The sequence below is a fragment of the Lagopus leucura genome, unplaced genomic scaffold (assembly GCF_019238085.1).
Source record: "Lagopus leucura isolate 7727_CA_CO unplaced genomic scaffold, USGS_WTPT01 Super-Scaffold_1, whole genome shotgun sequence".
NCBI lineage: Eukaryota > Metazoa > Chordata > Aves > Galliformes > Phasianidae > Lagopus > Lagopus leucura.
The window spans coordinates 11,599,679-11,615,263 of NW_024962250.1; the positions used below are offsets into that span (position 1 = coordinate 11,599,679).

Sequence of the window (15,585 nt, forward strand, 5' to 3'; positions counted from 1 at the left end):
TTCTTCCCCTCGCTGCTGGTTCTTCCTGGGCCCTCTGTGCAGGAATTTGATCTATTCTAGAAATGAAACCAGTGGTCCTTATTCTGTAGGTCATCTGCTTTTGAGCAAGAATTGTAACCCAGTACCCAGGCCTGTTCTCATTTCCAGTTTCACTGGTTTCACTGCCGCCAGCCCTTCTGAACGTTGCCTGAGGAGAGATTCAGGGGCTCTCTCCAGGCACTAGCTCTACAGCAGCATCCAGTATTCACATAGCAGCTGTTCCTTGCTCCCTTTCTGCAGAAATGTCCTTCAGGGCAATGGCCTTTTACAAGATAGAAGTCTGTTTGCTGCCAAACTTCACCACTTCACCAAATCCTAGAAAGGCTTGCAAGGTAAACTCTCTATGCACAGACCTTCCCTGTTTGCAAGAAGGTAAAGCTGAGACATGCCAGCAGTACCACCCACACCTGCACATTGTGCCCCACCAGAAGGCTTCTTCTGGGGTGCTTTCCTTGTCTGTAGAAAAGGCCACAGGCTGTGAATAAAGAAGGAAAACAGACAGGTCGAGGGAAATACATACAATTATCCTGCAGTCCTCCAAATCATCTAGATTCTACACATATATTCTGCCTGGTAAAAACAGACTTGGTGACTTGAAAATGGGGAAAGGTTAAGATGTCCTGAGCATGAGAACAAATGATGAGAGATGGGACTATGAACATGCCTCAGTGCAAGAAATAGCCAAGAAGTCCCTATAACTTTCGTACACATAAAAGAAAACAAGTCACAATTTGGATTAAAATGATTTCTCATGAAAGCATCATTTAATTTGTGCTATGCACAGCACTTCAGAGTTGTGGCTCCCTGAAGTCCAGTTGTTTGGAAAGGTTTTCATCAAGTCCAATTTAGTGGGCCACAGCTCAATAAAAGTCTTTATGGAGCAACTTAAATGGATTGCATCTCTCCCTCCCCCACGAGAAAATCCTGTCCAGAGGAAACCATTTAGGAATGAGTTTCCTTTCTACTATTTTATAGAAAAGCAGCAACAGCAGCAAGAGATGCTTTATGAGAGGCATTCCATAAATCCAAAGCAATTACTACAGGAAAGTAGGTAAGTAGAGTTTGCGTGTATATCCTGAAAACGTCCTTTAGCGCATCTGGAAACAACTGGAAAATGAACAAAGGATAGTTGACCATCCTGCTGTTGTCTTAGTCCCAAAACACACCAGTACATCTGCATTTTCCTTCAATGCAATGCACAGAAATTCCATGTATTGAAATGCATTGCTAAGACTGCAAAGTCAAGCAGTACTTGGCTCTCATCTTAAGAAAAAGAAGGGCAGAAATATGAACATTTCGGACAGTTTTGCAGAGGACATAGCTACAGTGGCCAATGATTTGAGGAAGAAAGTTTGTAAAAGGAAGGACCTCATAAGCCTGATGGAAAATGTGAGATGGATTCAGATGGGATGAAGAATTCAAAGAAATCTCAAAACTGAAAAAGCAGCATGACACTTATTTTAACAAAGATTAAACAGAGATCAAATCTCACCACAATCTATTAGATTACTTTTGATTTTAAGAGTCAAATGTAAATGCTAGTGGGATATTGAGATCCTGAAACTTTAAATAAACCTCTAGAAATCTATGCAATGTTAGCCAAACTTCAGATAAATCGCTTCTTGTCAGCTTGCTTTGTCTTAATGTTAACTTTCAGGAAAAGGTTCTGTGTTCTTTTGGGTAAGCATAGACAAATCAGCTCTCTTTCCTCACTGTGCTCCACTCTGATCTCAAGAGTAGTTAATTAATAATCACTGATTTTAAATTATTGTACTTCTTATAAGAAACCAATTGGGCTTGTTCCATCTCTGAGCTCTGACTTATATTTCTGGTAAGCTTTAGCTTCTAATTTAACTGTCAATCATTTTATTATTTATGCCACAGGTTAATCTTAAAGAAGTACTTTCAAGAGAGATGAACACCACAGTAGAATGTGGCATTGCCCATGGTGGCACAGAAATGTGCAATAACTAGAAATAAAGTGATGGAGATAGAACTGCATGTTACTTTACCAGTGTCAAGAGAAGACTGGAAGTACAGGTGCATTTTCCAGCATTTTTGACTTGCCTTTTCTGGATCAGCCATTCTATGCCAGGCAGTCCTAATAGGCATTGTTCCAGCTGTAGCCTTTACCATAAGAAGCCATAACTTCAGTGTTGTCAGTGACTGCACTAGGCTTGCACAACCCCAAGATCTTCCATGGGCATGAGCCAATTCAGTTTTTCAGTAGCAGAGAGATGTACAGAAGGTTAAAAAGTTGTCTGAAAGGAGACAACTGCAAGGAAGCTAAAAGAAGTGGAAATTCTGCTTTGCAACTCTGGACATGTGATTCTGTGATTCTCTAAGCTCCCAGCATCTTAACAATGGCAGGAGATACTCTCAGTAGCTATGTACAAACCAGGAGTTTTTACACCCTCTCTGCTCCCCCTTCCTCCCCCCTCCCCCCAAAAAAGAATAAAGGTTCAGAGCAGTTTGTTAGTGCAGTTCTTCCTACAGTAATGAATAACAGTCACAGGCAATGACTCCAATAAAAATAAACCACCATTGCACGCACATGTGGCTAGGCTTACTCCCAGAGGAGACATTCAATACTTGTAAATGAAAGAAATGGAGGGAAAACAAACAAAAGGAGGAGATAGAAATGAAAACCAAGAATCTTTTAAGAACAAATCCAGGAACAAGGACACCAAGTTCTGCAATACCTGGCTGGCTTCAGTTCATTCTTCTAAAGAGCAATATATATTTTAAAAGATTTTTCATAGTGCACAATGCCAGCATCTGGGAATCAGGTATTCTTCCTAATTCTCCCACTGATTCATTGAGCAAACCCCATTCCTTTGGTTGAGTCCAAAACCAAGCATGGGAACATATATCTGCTGCAACTTCATACTAGCTTTCTGCCAGGTAGGCACAGCTCTGAAGACAGCCTACTTTTCCCACACAGAGGCGACAGCAGAAGGATCAATTAACAACTCTTATCTGTTTCCTCAAGTTCAGTAGAGACAATTCCAACCCTCTCCCCACCTCAGCCCCAATAAAACCAGAGCAAAGGCACTTGCTGACTGTAATATTCTCCTCTATCTCCAAATGATTTCTCCTTCAAATTCTAGTGCTTACTGCCCATAAGCAGGAAGCATTCACCAGATACTCCTGATAGGAGATTAATTTACCACATTTTCTAGGTCCTAAATCTATCCTGTTCATGTAGTCGCAAACACCACACAATCAGTCTGGAAATTGTTCCAGTCCTTGCAGTGTGCAAATACTAGCCAAATACTGAATTTCAAGTGAAAGAGCTCAGTATATTGTAAGGGTTGCCGTTCGGACTCTGCTTTAGCTCAAGGCTAGTGAAGAGCTCCAAATATCCTTGCAGTGAGTAAACAGAATTTCTATGGAAGGAAACCACGGAAACCTCAAATGAGTATCAAAGATAATCACAGGCAAGAAAAACACAGCTTTCTAAGGTGAGCTGCTCCGCTCTGCTCCACAGCAACGACTGTCCTGACTGCAATAGGCCAAATGAACAAAATGCTTCTTTGGCTTTTTGTCCTCTCCCAGACTGTGAATACGGTCCCGCGCTCTTGCAGCCAGGTCGCCTTTTTCCTGCTTGATGACTTAAGGATTCACAATAACTTCTGAGGCAGGGAACTGCACTGCCCATGCAAACATTGGGCCATTTCAAGTTTGAACTGAAGAAGAAAATACATTCCCAGATGTTTATCCGAACCGTGTCTGAATTGCAACAGCCTGGTCTGGGAACTGTACAAACCAGGCTGCCTCCAGTACGCTTCCACTTAAGCCATAGAGACTTCTGGCTTCTGGGACATCTGGTGCAAGCTCCCCACTGTGAAATGCTTGGTATGCAGAGCCAGTCAGCCCCCTTCTGCTCATGTAACACCAGACCCAGTGAAATTCCTCTTCCCAGAATCACTTTCTGTCTCCCTGCCACGTACCTTATTCCCCATTTTGTACACTGAATTTTGTTGTCTTTTCTGAGTCTCTCCAAATTTTCCCAGTGGAGAGTCCTCTAAAAGGTCAGGATACTTCACAAAACTTGGCCCTGAAGATTTCCTATGCTATAAAACTGCTGAGGCCCAAAGCCCTGGTAAGTATCCAACATGAAGGGTAATTCAGGAGAAGAAGCCTGCAGCTTTTACTCAGTGGGAAAGCAGCCAGCATGTCCAAGTCACCACACAGAAATTGCACTACGAAAAAGAACCTGGGGATGGTGCTGGGGAGGGATAAAGCATAAACACAGCCTCCCGGGGGAATTCTCCTGTGTCACTCAGCTTGTGGTCACTCATCGGACTTACGGTATACTCACTGGTGCTAAGAACAGAAACAGTTTTTCAGAACAGCTTTTCAGAGCCTTCCGTGTTGTTTAGCTTGACTTTGGTTCTAAAAATAAGAGGAGGACTGAAAGATGCAATTGTTATTTATGACACATATTGGAATAGTATCTTGTATCCTCTGCATCATGCATCCCAAATCTGGAAGGACTCACAAGAGAGCAGCATAATAGCACCAAAGGATGTGTAGCTGCTTCCACTATGCCTGCCAGACTTGCCCTTAAGAGAAGGGAGCAGCTGAGAGACAAGTATGGAAGCACAGTAGCTGCACACTCTTCTCTGCAGAGCCACATTTTATAAAATGACTGGAGTTGTAAGAGTCCTTAAAGCCCATCCAGTTCTAACTCTGTGCCATGGGTAGGGCTGCTCCTCACCAGATCAGGTTGCCCGGATTCCATCCAACCCAGGCTTGAACTCCCAGGGATAGGGTATCTACAATCTCTCTGGGCAGCTGTGCCAGCACCTCACCATCCTGAGTAAAAAAAAAATTCCACTTAGCATCTAATTTACGTCTCCCCTCTTTTAGTTTGAAACCTTTCCCCTTGTCCTATAACTATTAGACTACGTAAAAAGTTAGTCTCTGTAGGGATCCAGCCAGCATCCAGCCCCCACCATAACACAGAACAGATCAACTTGATATTAGTCTTAACCACAACATAAGGAACATACATTCTTAAATATGTAATTAGCATATGCGTTGCCATAATGATTTACTGCTTTTATTATTCTTCAGATCTCTGTGAAGCTTCTTCATGATAGTTTTAACATAATTCCACAGATAAAAAAAATATCTGCAACAAATTCAACCCTTATCCCTGTTTCTGATGCTTCTCAAGTCTTTATTCAGTTAATATTCATTCCTCCTTCCATTTTGTTTTAGCTTAATAAATGATGACAACACCTCAAGATTCTTGTTTACAAATTGAAAGCGAATAAATATATTGTAAAAGGTGATTCCCAGAAGTGTGCTCTTCCCATCCTGTATTCATTGTTTTCAGACATCAATAAAAACAACGTCCTTCATACCTCCTTGATGTAAAGGCGTAATCCTAAATTCCTAAGCATGAGCCAAAAAGAGATGGAATTCAACCAAGTCCAAGACTAAAGCATAAGTATTTCTGACCCACACTGGTGGCTGCAAAATGCTTTTGATATGAAACAAACAAGAACTGTTTCCAGCTTTTTTGAGTGTGTGCACTTCAGCAAAGTCTTTGGGGAAAAAAAATAATCAAAAAACACCACTGCTAAATTCACATGTGAAAGACAGTATTATCTTAAATAGAGCTTCAGTAGAAAACATTTTAGATTTCAGTGTACATCATGTAATAAGGACAAGAGAAAATACTAACAGATGTGTGAGCCAATAAACAGAGAGGAAATGAATGCACTTTTGGAGCACTATCATACTGTATGTGTTGAGAAAAGGTGGTAAGTATAAAATTATGTCTAATTTCAATCTTTCTACAAGACTCAGATTTCATCTAGCAAGAGCATCTTTGGGTGAGATAAGGAAGTTAAAAATTTCATTAAGCGAATATTTCAAAGTGTAATATCTTACATACACGAACTTCTTAGATGATTTTCCTTTAACATAACTAAAGCATCGTTAAAATTGTACTGCACTGGATCACAGGGATCATGTCTGATCCCTACCTTTTCAAAACATATGCAAAGCATTTTGCCTACCAACGTCAGTATATTAAAGTTTAAAAACCAGACAAGCTTTATCTGAGGTTCATTTTTACTAGCAACAACTCAAAGTTGTTGCAATGTCAAGAAATATATTGCTTTGCACAGACCATACCCCGGAAGAAAGTGGAAAGAGAGAAGAAAGAAGAAAATACAATTAATGATGCAAAAAAATCCTCAACATAGAAAAATCACCTTGGATTTATAAATTGACACATATACAAAGAGAAAAGGCATGGAACTTCACCGTGAGTTTTTCATAGTACTGTCATAGGACCATTATTCTGACAGGAATACAAAGTATGAGAGATTTCCTCTATTACTAAACCTAATTTTCTACTGCGGGCAAACACATTTTATCAAACACTATGCATCACATGTATTAACACACACACAAGTTCTCTCTCAGAGCAGCAGCTCCATTCCCATTCTTATTATTCTGTCATAGCACTTGTTTGAACACAGCTACTTCAACACAAATGTCAAAGCCACAACACACAGTGTTCCAGAGATGTCTCCAGAGCTTTGGTACAAGGGTACAAATTAATTCCTGTTTCCTCTGACTTTGACACGGTTAACTCCATGACCAGTGCAGGCTGGCCACATCCAAAGAAGAGCTAAGTGGCCTCTCAGTCAAAAATAACAAAGGATCATGCATACAAGTTCAATTCCAGGTACTGAGTGACCACCTGTACCACCAAGCTCATAAGGAAGACTTGGTAGAACTTAATAAGTTTGCCCTTGCAACCTCAGGGATATTCCTGCTTCTTTGTTTGGGATGCTCTGAACTACAGAGCTGTGTGTTTGAAGTTAACAGCTGCTGCTACATTTTTGTTAATCTAGCATTAGAATAATCTTCATTAAGGAAAACTGCAAAGCTATTAAAAAAAATCAGAAAAATATAAATTATTTTGAAGTTTCCTTCTGTTCTTTTCAGTTCTACCTCAATTCTATTTAGATTCTTAGATAACAAACAGAATAGTGTTATATAAGCACCCGAGTAAATGACTGATTGCTCAAGACTGATGGAAAAGTTTTTCCTCTATAAAAGTGTGCTGTCAACAGGAAGAGGCCATAAATCCAGCCCTGGACAGGACTGCAGTGATGCTTATATTGTACAACCACCTCCCACAAGTCCATTATGCAGAAAGCATAATGAAAACAACAGCAACATGAACACACAAGTTGGGAAAGTGACCTAATGAAGTTTGAGCTCTAGCTACTTGTTAACGAATCTTATTTATTTTCATGGCATCTTTTCATTTGGTACTTTTGCTGGATTAAATCACTTATCATATTGTTTCGATGATCATCTGTTTATGCTACACTTGTGCACTGACCAGTTTCATCCTGTTCACATGCAACTCAATGTCATATTGCTGCTTATGCTTGTATACAACCTACGGATAAGCAAAAGACTTCTGTTGTGAGAGTCACTAGTCTAGGGATATTGTCATCAGAAAAATATAATAAGCTACTTATTTATCAGCTTAAGGGATGTGGTTTGTATGCACACATTGAAATTTGAACCTACAAAAACCTGCATTGCATCTTGATTCTAAAGAGTCAAAAGATGACAAGGACGAGGCAGAAATCTCTAAAGTAAACAGCCCTAGAAAAAACTGCTTTTTTTTTTTTTTTTTTTTAATGGAAGAGTTTACAGTGTTTGGATCAGTGATCATGGAGTCTTCCCACAGCTATTTCTTTAAAAGCAACGTTCTTGATGAAAAAAAAATTCTCACCTGAATAAAACTATTTTTCTGCAAAATTTCCTACCCTTCACATGACTCCCTCTCATCACTCTTCCTTGTCTTAAGAAGTCTCTCTGTGCTCTCACAGAGCTGATTTGCCATACGATAAGCATATCATATAACAAATGGCTTACAACAGATGAACACTTTATAACATTTCAATTCTGAAACAACCCAATAGCCACATCTCTTTTCTACTACTGCTTACTGAAGCTCATTACCTGCCATCATCTGCTGATTTTATTCACATCTACACACTTGAAAAAAGAACTGAATTATGTATATAATTTACATGACTATGTACATGATTCGTGTAGCATATGCAGTCAGGTTTTCTCAGTGCAGTTGAGGCTACTAAACAGCATTGCATTTGTTCTAGTACTTCTGTGAGAACTGCACATTCAGAGCTCTCTTCTGTTCTTAAGGTACAGAAATTTCTTTTTCTGAGTCTCCCCAAATCCTAGCTTGGCAAAAGACATGTAAAGAATGTAAAGAACCACGTTTCTCATCTCACACAGGCAACCTGCGTACATCCTCAGTCACCTTCTTTGGCAAAACACTGATTTCAATGCCTAGTTCTCCGTGGGATTTTTCTTGTTCCAACCACGTCAAAGACTGAATCAGCCCTGCTGAAGTAGGTGAAAAGTTTTCTGTCTGCATTGAATGGATCACCTCCAGCTTCCCCATCTGACTTCAAAGGTATTTTAAGACTACTGAAAAAAATATGTTTACACTGCTTCTTCTGCATCTTCATTTGGTTTAGTATGCATCTATAATTGTTACAAAATTAACAGAAGAAAACACACTACCACTATATTTTATATACATTGGACCTTATTCTTTTCATTTCACAGTGATTTCAGCACATTCCATCACTTCTCTTTTTCTTTCCAGTAAACACTGCAGTCTCAAAGCAATCAGAAGTCTTCACAATGTGAGGCTACAAACTTCCGCTGAGCCTTGACATGCAAACATTCAATTCTCTTTTCCAGATTTCATTACTGTACTCTCTCTTGCCTAGGTTAAGGCAAAAATTAGAAGGCCTTAAACCCAGACAGTGCTTAGCATACGTTTTCTTCCTCAGCCTACTTGCTTTGTTTGTAATTGTTTTATTTTTTGTGGTTTATTTGCTTTCCCTTTTTATAGATGAAAACCTCAACTGATGTTATCTTAAAAATCGGACAACTATCCAACTGCTATAGAGCCTATCTAACAACTACCACATCAAGGTCTTACAGGGAGACATAAATCTAGTTTTATTCTGAAGCCTTAAGTCCCATACACATAAAAGTTCGTCTCCGCCCCCCTTCTAATTCTCCCAGCCCTTCTCCACGCCAGCAAGTACCATGGTTACTTTGCCATCACAATTTTGGAATGCTTATTCAGGGCTTATTCATATGATACTGAACAGACCAAGACAAAACAGCTGGTCTGTAACCAAGGACACAACAAAGTTATGTCTGGCATTAATCAGAATAAGAGATGGCTTTCTGTTTTGTTTTAAGACTGAGTCATCATATACTTATCCATTTGAAACACTTTACCTGAAGCAGGAAAACAGCTGTACAACAACTACCTGGCATGGCTTGAAAGCCCTAGTCCCTATCTCGTATCTCAATCCTGAAAGTTCTTTAAAATACTAAGTGATAACATTGATTTGTTATATAATAACACCTTGTGCTTCCACAGCACTTTCCATCTGAGTATTTCAAAACACATTATAGCCATTAGTGTTACAATATGAGTCTCACAAATCCCTTGGAAACTATAAAATAAACCAGGCACATTTTAGTTGCCATACCAGATCTGGTCAGTGTTTCACTTAATCCAGCATCCTGCCTCTAATAGACAAGAATAAAATGTTAAATATAGCACGTCAAATTATTAAACCCTACCATGCTGTCCCCCAAAGACAGCTGAGCACACATGAAAACAGTAAGTTTGGAAGCCTTTTTACTCCAACTCAGGAAAGCATGATCATTATAAGCATAGCGGCAACTGAGGAATCTCATAGTTTGTGGCACAGTCTCGTTAGTTTTGGCCCAACTTCAAAGGCCCTGCATGTTTACGTATGGAATTCAGGAAAACACATGTCAAGGTTAATGACTTACAAGACTCCTCAGGGAGAACCGACTATCACTATCCATATACTGGACAGATAGTAGCAAATTCCTTTTGTGAACACATTTGTGTGAAATGATTAACTTCTCCCACTTTCTCCCAAGCTCCTATGACTCCATACTGCTCTGTGACTCGTGCAGCTTCAGCCCTACCTCAGTAGCCAGCAGACTGACTGCAGCCCATGCACATGGATTCTGATGGCACAATCATTCCAAGAGAAGGCTGGAAACCTGTGCTTGTCCTCCCACCTGTGGCAATGTATCTCTGCTAGAGGAGAATGAAACCAGAACACAGGCTTTGGAAAGTGGGAAAAGCTGGTCCTATCCAAGCAATAAAGCAAACCTAACAGATTTTAAGGCAGATGGGATATTCCAGAAATTTCAATACTTTGCTGAATTGGCTGTTGTCTTATTAATGTTCAACAGACACGTGAAGGATGGGGTGGGTAGTTGGCTAAAAAAACGGCTGCAAAACAGACAAAAAGAAAGAATCTTTTACTCAGCTTAAAAAAAAAAAAAAAGAAAAAAAAAGAAAAAAGAAAAAACAACTCCTGTGTAAGAATTCTATGCTTGATTTCCCCAGATTTGTTGCATACTCTTTATGCCACCTGCCGCCTTGGCATTCTGTAGAGTTTCAGGTCTATGGACTACTGCACTGGCCTTGAGCTTTCCCAGAACTCAATGCTGTGAGGCTAAGAACAAACATCAAGCAATTCAGTGGGCTGTACTCTACATTTTCTTGTAAACTGATGGCTTGAATCCTCCTTAATGATTGTATCTTCACATCTTGAAGAATACTACCCTCTGGACTCACAGCCCAGCAAATCTCAAGTGCTTATTTTGCTCTTGAGGGCAAGATTTCCCAGCAAGCACAAGCACCCTGGCTCTAGTACCATGCATGTCAGACATATGGGAAGATCTCTCCTAGACTGTCACTGTGACCTCACCTCCTCCAGAGGAAAAGAAAGTAGAGCCAGAAAGTCCTCCCTCAGGAGGACTTTGCCTTTCTTTTTTTTTTTTTTTTTTATTTTTTTTTTTTTTTTTTTTAAAATTAAAGGGGTAGGGGGGCCGGGAAAAAAAAAAAAAAAAAAAAAAAAAAAAGGTACTATAGTTCATTCAAAAGCACAAAGTCCCTCAGTAAACGCGTTAGCTATCTCCTTTTTGCAGACATACTACTAGAAAGTTGCTACCATACTTAATGCACAAAATGAGTTTGCTGGTACAGGCAGCAAGCCTCCACTTGCAAACAGCAGCTGCAGAAGATAGAGCACTCCCTACCCTAACAGCCATAGAAGAAATTTGGCACAGAAGAGCGGGAAAGATGCGACAGCAAAACAGTCATGCTACTAAAAGGACTAGCTTCCCACTTCTGTCCCAAAATCCCTGTGCAGGAGAACACTTCAAGAATTACCTTCACCTCCACAATATGCAATGCCCTAAAAACTCAAGGAATTTGCATGTCTGTGCCAACACACACCAGATCCTTTGATTCGGATAAGCCCATTCTAACACAGGGAGGCACTGGAGGACTGGCCATCCCTGAAAAGCAAAGAACAGTGACCTCCCTGCATCCCAGGTAGGCACTTGGCCCATTCTCACCGCATGGTACTTAACCATGCTGGCTGTCATACAGTTACCCACCTGGCAAACAACTGCTTGGATGACTTTATTTAAGTTCTCACCTGCCTTGTCAGCAAGTCGTGATATTGCAGGATGAGCCTGGTGTTGACACTGTGACTCCACGTGTTACCAAGGGCTGCTGTCACACAAGCAGATTCCCTCTTCCCACTTCCAGAAGTTCCTGAAACTGATTACAAAAGAAACTGCATCAGGACAGCACCACAGAAAAGATTTCAGCATGGAAACTCTAATCAATCATCTCAAGCTGTCACAATTTTGTTTTTAAACAGACAGTATTGCATGAAACTCCTAAATATCTGGAGGTGCACTGGGACACACTTGTCTTGTCCTTTTCAAACACAAGAACTCCCAGCAAACCAGCTTTATATGGGCACGATAAAGCAAGCATGACAGTGTATAACTCAATAACAAAAAGGGAAGTTAAAGGAGCAGGATGTGGTGCCATGATACTCTGATCCAAAAATTAAAATACTGTTTCACACAAGCAGGCATCTCTCATGTTTTCTAAAATTTAAAAAGGGAGCCTTCTAACTGTAAATACCATTGTGATGTTTTGGAGATCATCTGAACTTTTTATAACCCTAAAGGAAAATGCTGTCTGCTGTGATCAGCAATGATAATGTAAAGTGCTTCCAATAATGCAGCATGACCCAGCTTGCTGAACTGCCTTTTCACTTGATTTCTCCAGCACTGAAACCAAAGAACCCATTCATGTACATATATCAGTAAACAAGCAGAAAGGTGTCCAAGACCTCCATCTTTGCTTACAGCAAATTCTGCGTAAGATGAACAGATAGATGGTTGTGTTGCTTATACTTCAAATGACACTTTAAGAATGGAGTGCAAAACAGGCAAATCAAAGAAATTTGGAAACAAAATACAAGTTGCTTGGATTTACTTGCAGATATATAAAATGTATTTGTATATGACCGCAACTTGCAGAAAGCCATGGTAATCTGAAAGTTGAAAACAGTTTGTGACAGTCAGTGCATAAAGTTTAAAAGTGATGAGTGTTGACCTGAAGTTGAATGAGAGAAAGCTGGACTTAAAGTCAGGGAACTTCCTGTCACCTGCCACAAAAGGAAGACAACAAAAATTGCAATATCAAGCAAAAGCCAAAACTGCTTCCCCAGGATAGTGATAAAATCCTTGTCAAGTGACTCAATTAATATTACATCAGACAAGACTTTGAGGAAAAAAAACAGTGGAAGAGAGCAGATTATATGACAGGACCACACTAACTTCTACACTTTCACAGAGCCAGTCAAAGAGTTAAAAGATATTCTTCACCTTGCTTACAAGGTAGCTTATGTTTCACATGGTTAAAGCAGACTATGAAAAGAATATGGCAATGACTGCATTACAAATTACAGAAAAGCCTTGTGTTTCTGTCAAAACCCTGTCAGGAGTGCAGAGTAAATGTTGAAACTTGAATTATAAGTACTAGGTTTTGGAAGCGATTGTGTACTGGGCTGACAAAGGTATCTCCTGCAAACTGCAGTAAAGATCATTATTTATATCACTACTAGTAGCTTGCAAATAATTACCGGAGAATGCATTATGGAGGAGAGTAGCAGGCTGGAGACAGGGGCCTAGAATCACTGCAGTGCACTCAAGGACTCATCTATAGACATCAAATCTCCCCTCTGCCCTCCTCCCTGAATAATTTAGGTTTGCAGTGACGTTGCTGGAATTTGGATTAGGTCTTTAAACACTTAGGGTGCACTAAAGAAAGAATGTGGTGAAGTACTTGGTTCAAGCCCATAGTTTGATAGGAGCTGGACTCAATACTCGTGAGTCGCTTCCCCCCTCATGGTAACTCACTGCAGCATGCACAGTGACCGCTCCTGAACAAGATGTATTCCAGTTTGAAAACAGTCTACAGTTCTTTCATCAAGCAAGGATGACTGCTTTCCTTTCCTCAGAACAAAAAGCACCCCTATCTTGATAAGCATCAAACTTTTGCATGAATAACTCATGGTAGGAGCTCCTAACTGGAAGTTTCAGTATCAAGAAGGCTATTCTGTTAATCAGTCTAACCAGTCTGCATCGGGAAAGTGGATGTACTGACAACGATAATTTCTCTTTATCTGCATTCCTGATTTAACTTGCCTGTTGGAGGAGAGAATACATCCAAGTGTTAAAAGCAAGGTGCTGGGAGGTCTGTATTCCATCCTATTATTTAAACCAAGTCACTTAAGTTCATTAAGCTCTGCAAACTGCATACACTTCAAAAGTAAAATATCACCACTGTATAAACAGGCTACAGGAGAATAAAAGAAATTAAATTGCTTTAAGGCTTTGCAATCCTCTCCTTGTTACATGGAATAAGATTCAAATTTCACTGGTAGTTGATGCTGTCCTTTCCCACCAGCTAGCAACAGGTAGGAATCACAGAATTCAGCTACAGCAGCTCAGAGTGAGCTCTGGTTGTACAGAGGTGACTCCTCACAGCTGATACGAGCATACTCCTGCACACAGCTGGAAGGCCCTGCTCACTACACAGGGCAATGGTCACCTATGCTGAAGGGACATCAGACATTAAGTAGCTATTTGCTGGCTTTAAGCAGCTGCTGTTAACTGTTTGGAACCTGGTGATATACAGGTGGTATCACGCCATAACGATTCCTAATTCTGCATTTCTTGCAGGCCTAAAACCTGTACCAAAGTGAAGTATTAGAAGTATAAGGCTTGTAGCAGAACAAACAAGCTAATTGCTGTATTTATTTTATTATACAGGAGAAATTCTGCTGCACCATAACTGTATCATCCCGTCTGAAGAGGACTTTTTGTGACCCACTTTCAGGCAAATCCTCTCCTATGAAGTTATTCAAATTTATGACTGGTGCAAAGTGGTTAGTAAGCCTGGAGCAAATTTACAGTGAAGACTGTTTACAGGGTGGAAAGAAATGCCTCACAGGAAAGATTTCCGTTTTATAAGGGATGCTCCTGCAATGATGCATTGGGCAAAAGGAGGAGCACACCAACAAGCGAGCTTAATGGAGGGGAAGCTGCACCAGCCTTGCAGAAAAGTTCAAGGACAGTGACAGTACGCACTTCTTTCCTTCCACTTGCTCTAAACACAAAAAGATAGCAATGATTTCAGAAGAAGGAAAGAGTATATGCTAAGAAAATATATTTACATTCAAGCATAGTCTTAAAATCCCAAGTTTATCTTTTCTGTTATTCAAACACTACTTAGTCACTAATGAAAAGCACTAGGAAAATAGATAAATAAAACTGTTTAGAGAGAGCATATTTTTTGTATGTACTGCCTTGATTTTCCTTCTGACATTTTCATATTTAGAGATGGGATAGACCAACCCTGGCCCAAGAAGAACCTGGCTCTTAGAGGCTCCCTGGTTCTAAAAGACATAGGTCTCTGCTCAGAAGTCCTCCCACTGTCCATCTTGAAGCACTCAGAGAGGCACAAAATAGCAGGTCCCAGCTGACGGGCAGCACCTCCATCTTGCCAGCCTGGTCAGCACACTGCTCATGCCCCAGTCAGTACTGTCACTAAGTTTCTGCTCAGGATATGGCAGATACAGGGAGCTCAGGGAGAGGAGGAAAAGGGGGAGGGCTGACAATCTAATGAGAGAGAGATGGCAAATCTCAGTTCACAGCTGGACAAAAGGAAGACAGTAAATGTGAAAAGGGAATGGGTGTGCAGAAGCACAAAGATGGGATCCTAGGATGACCAGGGGACTGGAGTACCTCCCCTATGAGGACAGGCTGAGGGAGCTGGGCTTGTTCAGCCTGGAGAAAAGAAGGCTGCAGGGTGACCTCATTGCAGCCTTTCAATACCTAAAGGGAACCTACAGAGGGGAGGGGAATCAACTCTTTGAAAGGTTTGATATGTGTAGGACGAGGGGAAATGGTTTTAAGTTGAGGGAGGGGAGGTTTAGGTCGGACATCAGGGGAAAACTCTTTACCAAGAGAGTGGTCAGGTACTGGAACAGGCTGTCCAGAGAGGTTGTAGATGCCCCATCCCCAGAG

The 15,585-nt window shown here is 40.6% G+C and overlaps 1 protein-coding gene across 5 annotated transcripts in view; it reads right to left on the reverse strand.

Annotated features, from left to right (window-relative positions):
• RAD51B (RAD51 paralog B) overlaps positions 1 to 15,585 on the reverse strand; it is a 345,355-nt gene that overhangs the window by 133,200 nt on the left and 196,570 nt on the right. For 4 of the 5 annotated variants that reach the window (XM_042862246.1, XM_042862214.1, XM_042862232.1 and 1 more), the window contains one exon: positions 11,631 to 11,755. In XM_042862246.1, coding sequence (XP_042718180.1) covers positions 11,631 to 11,755 — 125 coding nt within the window. The remainder of the gene's footprint in view (positions 1 to 11,630; positions 11,756 to 15,585) is intronic. The other variant, XM_042862237.1, reaches the window with a different exon arrangement.